The 14,668-nt window shown below is 62.6% G+C and overlaps 1 protein-coding gene across 2 annotated transcripts; it reads left to right on the forward strand.

The window, feature by feature from the left end:
• Positions 1 to 222: 222 nt before the first annotated feature.
• CARHSP1 (calcium regulated heat stable protein 1) lies at positions 223 to 12,807 on the forward strand. Of its 2 annotated transcripts, none has more exons than XM_044747676.2 (4): positions 223 to 357; positions 8,191 to 8,355; positions 8,828 to 8,950; positions 10,677 to 12,807. In XM_044747676.2, exons 2-4 carry the CDS (start codon positions 8,198 to 8,200, stop codon positions 10,837 to 10,839), a joined length of 444 nt encoding a protein of 147 aa, XP_044603611.1. In that variant the 5' UTR covers positions 223 to 357; positions 8,191 to 8,197; the 3' UTR covers positions 10,840 to 12,807. The 2 variants fall into 2 exon arrangements, with proteins under 2 accessions (XP_044603611.1, XP_070341052.1); XM_070484951.1 differs by lacking the exon at positions 223 to 357 and adding an exon at positions 1,981 to 2,252.
• Positions 12,808 to 14,668: the final 1,861 nt, after the last annotated feature.

The following is a 14,668-nucleotide window of genomic DNA, read 5'->3' on the forward strand; positions in this document are numbered from 1 at the left end:
CTTCTTTCCGTTCAAACGGAGGGGCCGCGGGCCCATCCGGATTCTGGGGCGGAGGTCCCCGAGTCCCCCCACTTTTCCGGGGAGTTTTGCGAGCCCGGCTGCAGCGCAGGCCGGCATCCCCGGGCGCGCGCCGCGCGCTCCCGCCAGCCGCGCGGACACAAAGCGCCACCGGGACCGCCTCCGCCCGCCCCGCCCCCGCCGCCCCGGGCTCCGGCCGCGGCCCCATTGGCTGGGAGCCCCTGGGGGCGGGTAAGGGGCGTGGCCTCAGCGGACCCGCCCGAGGACCACGCCCCCTCCCCAGTTCCTCGGCCCCGGCAGTCGGAGCGGAGCAGCTGGCGGAGCGGAGCGGATCGCCAGGTAGGGAGCTTCCCCGGGGCCCCGGGAGGGCTGGGGTGGGGCGCGCCCGCCCCGAGGCCCCGGGCGCCGCTGCGATGGGACCTCGGCCTCCTCTGCCGCCGCTGTCCCCCTTCGATCCCCTCGTGCAGGGTCCTCCGGCTCGCGGGCTGGGTCTCTAGGCCCCTAGGAGATGCGCGGGCCGCGGTGGCCTGTTTGGAGAGAGCGGGTTACTCATCCCCCGGGGAGGGGTGGGTGTGGCCGCGGCGGGAGGGATTTGGGGCGGACGTCGGGCACTTCCCGCCCGGCCACCTGTTTTCTGCATGCAGGCGCAGCCTCCTCTCCTCCTCGTCCCCCTCGGCCCCCTCCCCACGCCTTCCCTGGGGGCTGGAGCGTGAATGGGGTGACCGTGGTGCGGCGGGCCAGGCGCGGGGGGCGCCGCTCGGGGAGGTGGGGCCAGCCCCCTCGCCAGGCCGGGCCGCGCCAGCTGTGGGCCGGGTGCTGGGAGCGCGGCCAGGCCCGGCGGGGAGGTGGGGGCCGTCCCGGCGCCGCGCGATTGGCCGCATCTGGGGGAGGAGGAGCCGCGGGGCGCCCGCCGAGTGTCTGTGCCCGGATGGGGGGCCCCTAGGCGGAGCCGAAAAACTTCACCCGCGCCCACGGGCTCCCTCCCCGCCGGCCCCGCTGGCAGCCCAAGTTTGCAGGCCGGAAGTGCAACGTTCTTTTTTGATTTTTTAAAAGGAAGCCCTTGACCCCCACAGCTTTACTGGGCTTTGAGTGGATGTGTGTCTCGGGGGGAGATCAGCCCGCTCCAGGTTGGACCTCGGTTCTCATAGGTCGGGGTGTCTAGCTGCAAAATAGGAGGCCTCTTGGAGCCTCAGTGTCCCCATCTGTAGGCTGGGATGGAACTTTTCCTATTGTAACAGGGCGGGTAAGGATAAAAGGAGGCGGTTAACCCAGTGCCGGGAGAAACGTGAGCTACGGGTCTATTTTTTACTGGCTGTTTTGGTATTTCTTGGTCTCTGCGCTCCCGGTCTTGCCCCTCCCATCCGTTCGCCACTCCGGAGCCAGAGGGAATTTGTAAAAACAATCAATTCAAATCAACCCCCGGCTTAAAATCGTTCTCTGATGCCCGCATTGTCTAAGTCCCAAACTTTTCAACAAAGCTGTCTGTTGGCCCCCCCCACCTCCCCACCCCGCCCCCCGCGACCTGCTCCAGCCTCTCTGCCCCCTGCCCTCCGTCCCCCGGGCTTTTGCCCCTGCAGGTCCCTCTGCCGGGAATGACTTCCCCACCCTTGAAGTGGTCCTTTCAGACTCAACGCAGCCGCTTCCTCCTCTGGCCAGGGGCCTCCCCACCTCCCTCTGCGCTCCCGCTCCCCCGGCGGACTTCCTGGCCGCGGGTTCTCAGTGCTGGCCTGTCTGTCCCCCTGCCCCCCTCAGTCCCAGCTGTCCCTGCGCCCCTCCAGAGCGAGAACGGGGTCCTGTAGCATCGCAGAGCCCTGCACGAATAGGTCAGGGATGGATGTCTGGGATGAGGATGGGAATGAGCTGAGCTAGGCCGAGTGATGGGCCCCGGGTGCTGGGGCGGGGTTGGGGGGGGTTCCCTTGGGAGGGGAATGGTTTTTCTTTGTCCTGGCGAGTGGCAAAGTCAGGGCCTTTGGTTTGTGTCCCATCAGCAGGACAGGAATGGGAGGGATTATTCTAGATGGCCCCATGCGTGACGGTTCCACCGTTTATGGCTCAACTGTTGTTGACTGCGCCCACTGTAGCTGGCGCGGTCTACACAGCGTCCTCGGGCCTGGGAGGCTGCACCATTACCTACTGTCCCATTTGCCAGATGAAGAAACTGAGGCCTGGAGCAGTGAGCGCGCTTGCCAGGGGTCACAGAGGGAGTGAAGAGTGGAGTCAGGCCTGAACCTCAGGTCTGCAGCCAAAGCCCCGGGAGACGGAGGCAGGGGGTGTGTGTGGTGGGGAGGAGGAAATGCAGGAGCGCTTGAGGCGGCCCCTGGGGTGCAGGGTCGCCTCTGGTTACGAGCATGGCGCTGGGCTCGGGCTGTCCAGGCTGAGGGCTGGGTGGGGGCGCTGGGGGACCCTCTCTTGCCTTGGTTTCCGGCCTCTGCCCTGCGCGCCGGGGCCGGGGGCCTGGGAGGGGGCTCCGCGCCGGGTCTCTGCCCGCCCGCCCCCGCCGCGCCGCCGCCGGCTGCACCCTCCCCACCTGTCTGTCTGTCTGTCTCCCTGCAGCTGGCTCGGCCGGCGCGGGGTCGAGGGCCGGCGGAGCGCGTGTTTGAGCTGGCTGCCCCGCCTCCCCTGACTCCCCGCCCCTCCTCCTTGACTCCCCTCCCCCACCCCCCGCCCCCGCCCACTTACTCCCTGCTCCCTCCGCCTGACTCTCCTCCCCCTTCCCCTGCTCCTCGCCCCCTTCCCCTTCTCCCTGCTCCTCCCCCTCGACTCCTCTCCCCTGACTCCCCTCCCTTCTCCTCCCCACTGCTCCCCGCCGGTCCGGCCCCTACCCCTACCCCTCCCTGTTCCCCTCCCTCCCCCGCCGGAGCCGGCTCTAGGAACAATGGAGGGGGATGTGGCAGAGGCCCGCCTTGAAGCCCCGTCCAGCCCTGGCTCCCTGGGGCCTCTCTGGCCCCCTGGGACCCCCGGGCTGGCCTCGGCTGACCTGCCCCGTGGCCAGGGCTCCGCTGGGGGCTGGGCTCTGCCGGGCTGGTGCCGGGAGGGGGCGCAGTGTCTCTGCCTCAGTTGACAGGCGAGGCGGCCGCGTGCACTAGGGTGACTGTGGCTCGCCTGGAGCCTCGCCTCTGCCCCGCTTCCCTTCCACCCTCTTACACCGGCTGAGGGCGGGGCAGCTCGTCCGCTGCCGCTGTGTGCTGTGGACCGGCAGCATCTGCCGCCAAGCCCTTAGAAATGCCCGCCCTTCAGAATCAGCATCTGCGTTTCATTTCATCACCGCCCCGGGGACCCTGGGCACACTCAGTGTGATGAGAGCTGGCTTCAACCTGTCTGTGCCTTAGTCTCCTCCTCTGTAAGATGGGCATGATAAGTGTCTCCCCGGCTGGGCTGACTGAGGATTAGTCTACTTAATGCATGTAAACGCCCAGCTCCGAGCCTGACGCCGAAGGCGGTGGGCAGTGGGGTGGGCAGGGGACGTTGGCAAATAAAAGCACGCCCTCACTGTGCCCTGCCATGGTTGGTTCTCCAGTGCCCTGTTCCTTTTCTTCCTCTGGGCTAGTAGTCATTCCCACCTGCCAGCAATGGCCTGGCCCTCGGGCTGGGAGGTGTTCGAACACGATGCCCAGCCCTGGCCTCCCCCAACCAGAAACCCGTGGAAGGTTCAGGACATCCCTGTTATTCAGAGTCGGCTTGGAGAGGTCTGGCTCTGCTGAGAAGCATGCAGAGAATGAAGCTCCCAACTTGAGCCTAGCTTCCCCCGTCCCCCCATCTTCCTGCCCTCAAGGAAGGGTCTGAAAGCTACCAAGTATGGAGCCTTGTGAGATGAACTGCAAACTCCCTCTTACTAAAGTGTAACTGACTGATAGTACCGCCAAGGTTCCCCTCCCTGGAGGAAGCACCTGGCAACTTGGCTCAAGACAGACTCTGCCTTGATGTGGTTGGTGGGCTTTGAGGCAGAGAGGAGGGTTAACTGGGGCTCTGCAGGGTTGGCTCTCTCATCCCCAGATTTGTGGGTGGGCAGAGGAGAGATCAGTTAGGCCCCAGCCTGCTGCCCGGCTGAACTCTCAGAACCTTCCAGGAGGACCTGCAGGGCTGTGGAAAATTCCCAGGCTATTTTGGGCTGAGGCCCCCTTCTCCGCCCTTTCTCAGGATAAGGGCCCCACGGACACTCCCCTCTGAGGCAGTCGGGGTGGAGTGGCTTCCTGCTCCCCACCTCCAGGCCCTGGGTCCGCCTCCCCCAGCTGGGCACTCTGCAGGACCTGGGGGGCTGACGGGGGTGGGGAGGGTGGGGGGGGCTGGTGAGGGGTGGAGCATGGCCCACTGCTCACCTCGGAAGGACCACCTGCTCTGAAAATGCAGCCCCCCCCTTCTCCTCCATGGCGTTCCCACTGCCTGACATCCCGTGTGCTCCCCCAGTTTATTTATTAGCTGCGGGACCGGGCGAGTCACTTGACACTTTGTCCGGGTTTTCCCGTCAGTGCAAAGGAGATGAAATGAGCTGAGGTGTGCGGAACCCGCACAGACGGTGGTCCCCAGGCGCCTGCTCTTGTCATCCTTGTCCTGGGGGTCTCCCCTCCCTGGACGCAGGCTCCCGGAGGGCAGGAGTTTCGCCGTCCTGGGTTCCGTGTCCTGCACAGAGTGGGTGGCCCGGGAACTGCCGGTCAAATCGGAGGCAGCGTTCGCCAGGGTCCTCCAGTGCCCGTGCCTACGCCTGGCGCGTCCCACTGGGTCCCCGGGTGCGCACATCAGGCAGTGACAAGCCCGTGCATGTGTACACGTGCGTGCGTGGGTGCAGATGCACAGGTGGCTCCGGAAGGCCATGCGCGCTCACACATGCATGTGCAAACACACCACACACGTGCAGAGCCAAACGCACCCATACAGTCATGTGCACACACAGCCGCACACCTGTACACGTGTGTACAGACACACAGAGACAGGCGCACACGGCACAGCAGCCCCGTGTGCTTGGGCATGCCGCTCCGTCTGAGTTTGCTGCGGGCGGAGGCCCCTCCCAGGTCTGGCTGGCCTGGAGCCTCCTCGCAGAGCTTCAGGCACCTGCATGCGGACTGTCCCCAGCTGGAGGGGGTGGGGGGAGGGCGGGTCTGCCTCCTCCAGGGACCAGGCCACCCTGGCGGTGCTGGGAGAGCCGCTGCGGTTGGGGAGGCCCTCCAGGATGTGCCAAGGGAGGGGCCGGGGCTGCCGCGTGCCCGCCATCTTTGTGTGTGTGTGTGTGCGCGCGCGTGTGGAGGGGGCCGCAGGGGGCTGAGAGCAGGCTCCCGAGGGGCTGGCTGCCCTGCCCCCAGCCGTTGTCCCTACGCTGGACTTGGACCCAGCCTCCCCATGCTGTGACCGTCACCCTCCTCCACCTCCCCGCCGGCTGCCCCAGCTGTTGTCTGGCCCAGATGGGCAGGAGATGTGGGGGGGGTGGTGGCTACAGCTCTTGGGGCTCCCAGGCCAGCCCTCCCCGCCCCAGTCCCTGGTGCTCTCCGTGCCTCAGTTTCTCCCGCTGCCGGGTGAGCCTGCATGCAGCCGTGGACGGCAGGTGCACAGTGAATGCAGCCCTGGGCTTTGGCTTCCAGTGCTGGGTGAGGAGGGGTCTGGTCCTTCCCGGACTGTCCCCACAGCCTGCCCAATGCCAGCCCCAGTGCTGGCCCTCGGGATGGAGAGGGGGCCATGTGGCCCTCAGTTCCTCACCCACCGAGGCTGTGGGCCTCTGCTGGCCTCTCTGAGGGACCGCGTGTGTTTGGGGAGTCGAGGGGGCTGAGGCGGAGAGAGAAAGGGCCCCAACTTGGGCAGCTCCGTTAACCAGGGGGAGGTGGGCATGGTAAGGGCGGGGGACAGACAGACGAATGGACATGAAGGAAGGCAGACGGACATGGTGGTGAGGATGATGATGCCCCAGAGTTCCTGGGCTGGCCCTGCCCCCCTCTCCACCTTGCCCCTCACCCCTCCATCTGCTGTGCCCACCAGAGTCTCCTTGCTGGCCTTCAGTCACACCAAGGCCCTTGCCAAACTCAGGGCCTTTGCACAGGCCCTTCCCCTACCTGGAAGAGCCTCCCTCTTTCAAATAGTTGACTCTTTCTTATCGTTCATGGCCCAGCTTGCACCCTCGCTAGAGAAGCACCTCTCCCCTGTTACTCTTTATCTCCCTCTGTGTATATTTCTTCCTAGCCCTTTTGGCAGTCTGGAGTGATCTTGTTTATATACTTATTTACCTGTTTATTCTCTGGCTCCAAATTCAGGCCTGTGTCCCTAAGGCCTGGCACTGTGCACATGTTTGTTGAATGACTTTACGATGACAATTATAACAACAATCAGTGCTGACATTTATTGCTCACTTGTTCTGGGCCGCTGATGTGCTGAGCGCTTAGCATGTGTTATTTCATTTCAACTTCATGATAATGGTGTCAAGTCAGGACTGTTAAAATCTCCATTTTCCAGAGGGGAAAACCGAGGTCCAGAGAGGTTCAGTAGCTTGCTCAAGATCACACAGCTGGCAGGTGGTGGGATATGAAGGTGATGCACCTGACTCCAGACAAGCAGGGAGACTGTGGGTAAAAGTGGGGAGGGCAGACCCCTGCCTCACTCTGGTGTCACCAGGCCACTGCGGCCCCACCTGCTGTCCTGGGAGGCCTGGGCGGGGCCCTCCCTTCTCTGGGCTGGCCCCGTTCCAGAACCCCAGGCGTTGGAACATTCCGGGACTCTATGACCTGTGCTGGTGGGTCATGCTGGATGGAGCCCTGACCCCCAGCCTAGCGGCCGGGGCCTTTATGAGGTGGGGGCTCCCCAGACTCGCGGTCCTCCTGGCCGCGGCTGCAGTGAGACAAAGGTCGGGAGGTAGCTATGCCACTTCCTCCAGGAGGCCGGGCCGCCCCCTCCCCTCCCAGTCTGCTGGAGCCGAGGCCCCACAGGGGAGTGTGGGGGCCTGGGGAGGGGAGGGCTCGGCTGGGGCCGGGCTGCTTTGGGCTGGGGACAGAGGGAGCACTGCGGGGCTGCAGGCTGAGAACGCGGGGCCCTGGGGCCCGCATGGTTCCTGTGAATGGGGGGCAGCAGGCTGGAGAGCGGGCTTCAGGGCCCGCAGAGCTCCCAGCGTTTCTAAGACGAGCTGGGACCCGGATTCGGAGGCAAGCTCCTGGGATGCTGAAAAGCTGGCTCACGTTTTAAGTTGACAGCCTCGCGTGAGCCACGTAAAGCCCATCGGGGCCGCTCTGGGCCACCTTGCTGTGTAGACGTGGGTCAAGTCTGCGTTTAGGCCCTGCCTCACCTGGGTCCCCACCCGCAGCCCTCAGTGGGTGCCGGATGACGTGCACCCAGTGGCCCCGCTTTGGGGATGGGGCAGTGATCCCCGAGAGGGGACCGGTGGGCGCCCCCTGGTCACAGCGTTGGGTTCGTTGGTACCGCGGCCACATCCTGCTCTTGGTGAAACTGCTGGAGCAATGCAGCCACCGTGGAGTCTGCTCCCCTCCAGCCCTCGGCGCGCCGGCTGATGCGTGTCCGGGGTCCCTGGGGGAGTTTGACGTCCTGGCAGCAAGCCAGTCCCTGAGCTGGGGGGAATTCACTGGAAGCGCCTGGATCTGAGTACGGGCCGGTGGAGATGCTGCCTGTGGAATGCTCCTGCCACTCTGGGTCCCTCTCCTGCATCAGACCTGTGACAGCCTCAGACTGGGGTCTGAGCCTCTCCTTGGCTTGTGTCCCGGGGTTTCCTGGAGGCAACCTGGGTGTCATTTCCTTTTCTGCCTCCCCCTTCTCCATCGTGTCTGGCACTGAGCAGGGCTCCAGAAATGTTTGCTGAGCGCTGGAGTCCTGATGTGGGCAGCTGGCATCAAGCATCCTGGCCTGCCCGGCTCCTTGGTCCTCCCCCCCTTCACAAGTATTTGCCAGGGGCCCGAGGGTGCCAGGGTCTGTGCTGGGTGCTAGGGACATGGAGGGGAACCTGGGTGTCCTTGTCATGGGGCGAGCTGGCATCTCTGTGCAGGGGGCCCTCGGCTGCTGCGGGAGCCCAGGGCAGGCGCCTGACCCAGCGGGGGCAAGCTGGGCTGTGTCTGGAGAAGGCGACCTCTGTGCTGCGGGGCCCGGAACCTGCGTTCCATGGCTGCCGGGAGGCAGGACTCTCAGATGGGGTGGGGTGCAGCCGGGGCTCTGTGCAGGACGCAGGCCCCTGAGACCTGTGTGTCTCTCCAGGTCAGCCATGTCATCCGAGCCGCCTCCACCAGCACAGCCCCCCACCCACCAGGCTTCGGTCGGGCTGCTGGACACCCAACAGGCCCGAGATCGCTCCCCGTCCCCTCTTCGGGGCCATGTGGTCCCCAGTCCGCTGCCCACTCGCCGGACGAGGACCTTCTCCGCGTGAGTCTTGGGTCTTGGGCTGGCTAGGGAAGCTTCCGGAGATGGGTCTCCTGTCTGAGGCCAGGGAGTCACTGTCTCTGGCCGTCTCTGTGCCTCAGTGTCCCTGTCTGCGAAGGACTCACACAGTGCCTGGCAGGTACAGACCTCAGGCCCAATGAGTGGAGGCTGCTCTTAGTAATAATTAGTCTTCAGAGGGATGCTGAGAGCTTTTAGTCTCACCCCTTCTTTCTAGATGGGGAAACTGAGGCCTGAGAAAATTTGCCAGGGTCATCCAGAGAGAGTCACTCTGTGTGAATGGCTCCCAGAGTTGTGCAGTGCACAACCTGCATGGCTGTACATGGTGGCCCTGGCCAGGACACTCTGGGCCACAGCTGTGGCTGGGGACCGCGATGAGCTGGGCGTGCCCCAGGAGAGTGGGTGGCTGTCCTGGAGGGCTGGTGGGGGCCCCTCACACTTTCCCCCTCTCCGTCAGGACGGTGCGGGCTTCGCAGGGCCCTGTCTACAAAGGAGTCTGTAAATGCTTCTGTAGATCCAAGGGCCACGGCTTCATCACCCCGGCCGACGGCGGCCCGGACATCTTCCTGCACATCTCAGAGTGAGTTGGCGGCCGGGCTGGGCGGGTCGGGGCTGGGGCGGGCGCTGCCTCGGCCTCTTGGAGGCTGGAGAGTGTGTGACTATAGTGGGTTCTGGATATGAGGTGTTAAGGGCAGGCGTGTGTGACTGGGGATGGGGTTGTGACACTGTGTACATGGTGGTGGTGTGTCGGAGGCTGCAGTGACCGTCTGCCTGTATGTGTGTGTTTGGGGGTCCTGAGTGCCTGGGTGTATCTGGAGGGTGGGAGGGGCGTCCCTGTGAGTCGGGGAGCTGTGTTGGGTTGGGGGCCATTTCCTGCCCTCCCCCGAGGGAAGCAGTGGGTGAGGCTGGGGGCTGCCGTGCCCCTCTGCTCCAGGAAGGAAGTTCCGAATGGGACCCTTTCTCCTCTCCTTGCTCACTGACGTCCTTCCTTCCTGAGTGTCTGGAAGCCCGTGGGGGCCCAGGGCGGGCCCCCCATCCTAGGCCTCAGGCCTGGAAGGCATCCAGCAGCCTGTGCTTCCCTCCTGATCTGTTAGGCGCCGTCAGATGGGTGGGGACCTCATCTGGCACCCCCGCCCCTACCCCATTCTTTGGCCTCAGCACCTCCAGTCTTTCATTTCCGTCCGTGGCCGGCAAAGTCCTGCCCCGCACAGCAGACCTGGCAATATATAGAAAATAGGGTCCTGTTGCTCATCTCTGCTGTGACGCGAGTTATCCCTTCCTCACCCTCCCCAACATTCTTACGCATCAGATCTCAAATAATCTGTCCCAAATCTGTCCGTACGTCCCTAATCTGCATGGACACGAGAAAGTTCCTAACAATGCGTTTTCTGTCTGTAGGAACGCATACAGGGATGGTTAAGTGTATTTCCATATTGCATCTTTCCAGAAAGCCTCTAGTGGTTTACAAGGATATTCACAGTGCAACATGGAAAATAAGTTCGTAAGGAAAACAAGGTGGTGGTGGGCAAACAAGGAAGATGGAGAGACTGTGATGTCTGGTTCCACAGCTAGAAGTGGGCTGCACATTTATCCCTGAGCTTCCTGGTGGCCAAATCAAAGAGGGAAGCCCCATTTGCTGTGCGATCCTTTAATCCAGACAGACCAGATCCCGGGGAGCTGGCTGGCCCTGGCCTTCAGAGTCTGAAGGGGATTTTGCTCCTGGGGCCTCATCAGGGGGCATCGAGATGGGCACCTGGCCAGCATGGGTGAGCTGTGACTTGTGTCCTACGGAAAGTAAGAGGATCTTCCTGAGTGGTCACAAGGGAGAGGACCCTTCCTGGAAGTAGGTTTAAGCACAAAAAGGACTTTCTCGAAAGCTCACTGGGTTCTGGGGGTGGAAGAGCCGAGGTTCAGCCTGGGTTCGGGGCTCCTGGCCCAGGACACCCTGTGGGCCGTCTCTAGCTGCGGTTCTCCTTCTCTCTCTCTGGCTCAGACCGGCCCTGCCTGCTCTTCCATCCACAGGCCCATGGCATTCACGTCTAACTTACAGCCTGAGCTCCCCCAGGGGGCTGTGCTCTTGTCTCAGTACCAGAGGCCCCAGGGAAGGAGCCGATGGGGTCAGGGGCTCCTCAGCCACAACCGGAGGCTGGGGTGGCGTGGCGCCACTGACGCCTGATGGCCCCCCTGGTGGCAGGATGGGGTGGGGGCCGCTTCTCTGCACCAGCAGGGGCCTGGGGTCCTGGTCGTGGCGTTGTGTGTGGCTTTTCTGAGTGCTGGGCCCTCAGTGCTCTCTCCCCACCCCGCAGCGTGGAAGGCGAGTACGTGCCGGTGGAAGGCGACGAGGTCACCTATAAGATGTGCTCCATCCCGCCCAAGAACGAGAAGCTGCAGGCCGTGGAGGTGGTCATCACCCACCTGGCGCCGGGCACCAAGCACGAGACCTGGTCGGGCCACGTCGTCAGCTCCTAGGAGGGGCCGGAGCACCCCTCCTCCCGGCTTGCTGGAGACTCTGGGGGGAGGAGGCGGCAGGACCAACCTGGAGAGGACTTTCCACTGCTTGAGATGGGGCTTCAAAGGGGGGAGCACGGGCCCTTTCAAGTCTCTCCTGCAAGAAGGGGTGTGGGGCAGGCACGCGGGTGCTCTCGGCCACCAGCACGGCTCTGACCATCACGACTTCTCACCATCTGAAAAGCATTAAAAGCATTGCAAAAGGAGAGGTGCCGGCTGGTGGCTGAGTGGAGGGTCCAAGTCCAGCCCAGGGGATGGGTCAGGGGGTGTTCCTTTGTTCCCTGGAGGCTCAAAGTCCAAGATCCGGCCCACTGGGGGGTGACATGGGCCCCGAGCGTTTCCCTGCGATTAATTCCCACCGAGCGCCCGCCCTTGAGTCTGCCCTGGGCCCTGGGTAGGGCAGTTTGTTCTGATCTTCGGCTTGGTGGGCTCTAGGGGAGCGCATTTCAGGGGGTCAGGGGTGGGGACACGGGGGTGTTTGGTGCCTTTGCCGTGGGAGGTGTCACAGCTGCGTGTCAGGGGAGCCCCGAGCCCTCCGCCTGGCAGTGCTGTGCTTAGAGCTGAATTCTCTCTTTCAGAGCCTGGTCTTTTCTGTCCGTCTGCAAGCTGAGTGCCCATTGCCTTCATCTAGGCGAGGGGTCGGGGTGGGGAGGCAGTGGGAGAAGGGAGCGTGGAGAGGGGAGGGTCTCTGCTTAAAAACAGACCTTTCTCCCGCTCCATCCGGAAAAGAGTGGGTAGCTTGTTTCCAGAGAACCTGGCCAAGTCAGAAGTGGAAGGAGAAATACACCTTTGGTGAAGGGGTCCCTTTAAAACTGGTGTGAAGAAATGCTCAGGATTTCTTTCTTTTCTTAAAAAAAAATAACTAAAGCTCTCACCCAGAGCCAGCCCTGTTTGTACTTTGGGCGACATTGCAAACTTTTCTAGATACTTCCAGTAAACCAATCCTTAGGATTTTCTTTGCTGTGGTTTGGTTTGGCTTTAGTTGTGACTTAAAAATAGAAATAGCTGGGTAATATATTTGGAAATATGTGGCCTGTTTGTAGCCGAGGATCCATTTGTCAACACAGGAAAGTGAACTCTTCAAAGCGGGCTTTTGGGCAGATGAGGATGTTCCAGACGAAGAGGGCGATGATGGCGCGGGAGGCAGTAGCGGCCTCATTGGGTCTTCCTTCTGTGGACGGGTTTGTCTCATCCCAGGACCTGCTTCATTTGAAAGGCGGTGGAAGGCTAGACCTATTTTACTGATGCTGGTGGAGCTGTTTTCAAACAGGCAAAAAAGTGTTTTGAGGATGTGTGTACAGTGAAACGCGGTTAAGTGGATCCGCCTGTCCTGGCCTCTCAGGCCTCTTGAAGGGTCCCCTGCTTCCCACCTCCGCCATCTGCTGGTCCAGGGTGGCTTTTTCCCCTCCAGCCTCGGATGTTGCCGAGGGGGCCCCTGGAGGCCTCTGTCTGTCGGCTGCAGACCACACTTCCCAAGCTGCTTCTGCCAAGACCCGTGTGGGCTCCTGGAAGTCGAGAGCCTGCATCTTCACTCCTGCCCCCCTCCAGGTGTCTCCTAGGCCTTGTCCTCACCTTCGGACACAGTCTCGGCTTTGTGTGACCCCCTAGGCCCTGCCCGACAGTGCCCTGGCAGTCGGATCCGCTGTCAGAGGTGACCTTTGGAGTCTCGCTGGGTAGAACCCAGCGGCTTGCTCTGTCGGTGGGACCACGTCTTCTCCAGTCGATGGGTATTCTAGAACTGCAGGATGTCAGAGCTGGAAGGGACACCCCCTCCTCACTCAAGCAGAGTCTCCATTTATAGAAACTTCTCGAGGCTCTGGGAGGATGGATGGTGTTGGGGGCAGAGCTGGGAACAGAATCCAGGATTCCTAACTCCACATCTTTCCTCCCGCCGGCCACCATTCTCTCAATAAAGTTTGTTTTCTGCAAGGCTGTGTGTGGCTTGTCAATGTGGAGGCTGGCAGGTCAGGGCGTCTCTGTCCGACCAGGCTGACACAGTTATCCTGCTCCGAGTCTGGTTATTCGGGGGATGGATAAGATGATGGGATGGTCCCTTTTTCCTGGATCATCACTCAAGCATAAGAAAGCTGAGCCGTAGAATGTGGCTTCGTGACAACAGAAAGCGCCACTTACTCGGTCAGTTGTGGACACGGGCCCTGCCGGTGCATTTAGACTTTGATCGGGTCAGTGTGAGTGACCTCGTCCCAGGGCACACCTGTGGGAGAGGCGGGGGTCGCAGTGCCGCCTGGACTGAACCCGAACGCTGAGCTCGCTCTTAGTCCGTCCCTTGTGCACACCACAGACGGCCGAGGAACGCATGCTGCTCTCCGGGTGCTAGGTCGGGGCAGGAGATCAACGCGGCCGTCCCCGCCATCGAGGATGCCAGGGCCCCCAGGCTGATGCGATCTGGCATTAGGTGGGGGTGTGCTAGGTGCCACAGGGGCCTTGAGAGGAAGCCACCAGGCCAGTTGGGGCGGAGAGGGCTTCCCGGAGGGCTGTCTGAACCCACCCTGAGGAGGACGGGTGTGCTGGTGGAGCACGGGGTCGGGGCAACGCAGAGGGGAGGTCAGAGCGGGCGGTGGGAAGGCCCCCTGTTGGTTCTGCGGGGGCGGAGAGGCTGGGACCGAGGCAGGGCAGCTCTGGGAGGGACTGTCTGGCTGGGAAGGCCTTCCCGGGCCAGCGTTTCCCAAGGGAGGGAGGAAGGGACTTTTGGTAGCGCTGAGATGAACATTTCTACTCTAATAAAATACTGATTTTCAAAGTGTTTTAGGAACAATTATAACTAGCCCATCAGACCTGTTTAGGGAGGGGGCACAGCAGGCGTTTAGCTCAAAACAGCGAGAGCTGTCGACGTGCCCTGAGCGAGTGTGACACGGGCTGGGAGGGAGGGCTCGGCAGAAACTGCAGGTGTGCCAGGAGGACTGCTGTGGGGAGACAGGCTGAGTGTAGGGCTAGAAGGACTTCCCCAACGTGCCTCTGGGTGCTGCGGAGGGCGGGGCCGAGGTGGAAGGGAGCCTGGAGGCCCTGCCTGGCCCAGGTGGCCTGCCCGGGCCAAGATCAAGGAGCTGTCGGAGGAGGAGGAACAGGAAGCAGGTCTTGGAGAGGAAGTGATTCAAGGCCGCCCGGGCCCACCCGCCCGCCCACCCGACTCGACTACTGCTGCAACCTCTGCCTGATTACCGCAACCTCTGCCCAACTCGCTCCTCCCCGGCCCCTCCTCCGGTCACTCCCCACCCGCAGGCTGGAGAGACTTTGCAAAGTGTCACGCAGAAGCTGAGCCTCCCCGGCTCCCCTCCCTGGGGGCCTCTCCCTCCAGCTGCCGCCCCATGTCCCCTGTCCCCTCCACCCACGTGCCATCCACATGGGCCTTTCCCCTGAGGCTTCTGAAGCCCTGGGTGACCTTGAGTCCAGGGCCAAATACCTGGGCAGCTTCTGTAGTGCTGGGTTCGGGGGGCTCACTTGGCTTTCTTAACAGCCCCAGGCTGGCCTGCGGCAATCTGGGCGTCCCTCTTACACAACACTTAGCTGCTGTGTCTCAGTCTTTTGTGGTCGTGTCTTCATCCGGTGACCTCCAGGAGGCTGGGCGCAGGACTGCCCTCCTGCTCATCTGGAAAGCACGGCGATGGGGCTCCCAGGGGCTCACCTGAGTCAGCAGTGGCTCACACACTTGGTTCCAAGTGCTTTGCCAGAATTCCCTCATCTAAGTTACATAACGTGCTGGAGGAGCTCGGCCTGCCACACAGCTGGCCAGCAGCAGAATGGGGATCTAAATCCTGGCAGCCCTGCTCTT

This window comes from Equus asinus, chromosome 14 (assembly GCF_041296235.1).
Source record: "Equus asinus isolate D_3611 breed Donkey chromosome 14, EquAss-T2T_v2, whole genome shotgun sequence".
NCBI classification, from domain to species: domain Eukaryota; kingdom Metazoa; phylum Chordata; class Mammalia; order Perissodactyla; family Equidae; genus Equus; species Equus asinus.

Bases quoted from the DNA above. Each gene is read 5' to 3' on its own strand.
- CARHSP1 (XM_044747676.2), top strand. From the start codon at position 8,198: ATGTCATCCGAGCCGCCTCCACCAGCACAGCCCCCCACCCACCAGGCT. The intron at 8,356-8,827 runs GTGAGTCTTGGG...CCTCTCCGTCAG, and splicing joins CGGACGAGGACCTTCTCCGC to GACGGTGCGGGCTTCGCAGG. The intron at 8,951-10,676 runs GTGAGTTGGCGG...CCCACCCCGCAG, and splicing joins ATCTTCCTGCACATCTCAGA to CGTGGAAGGCGAGTACGTGC.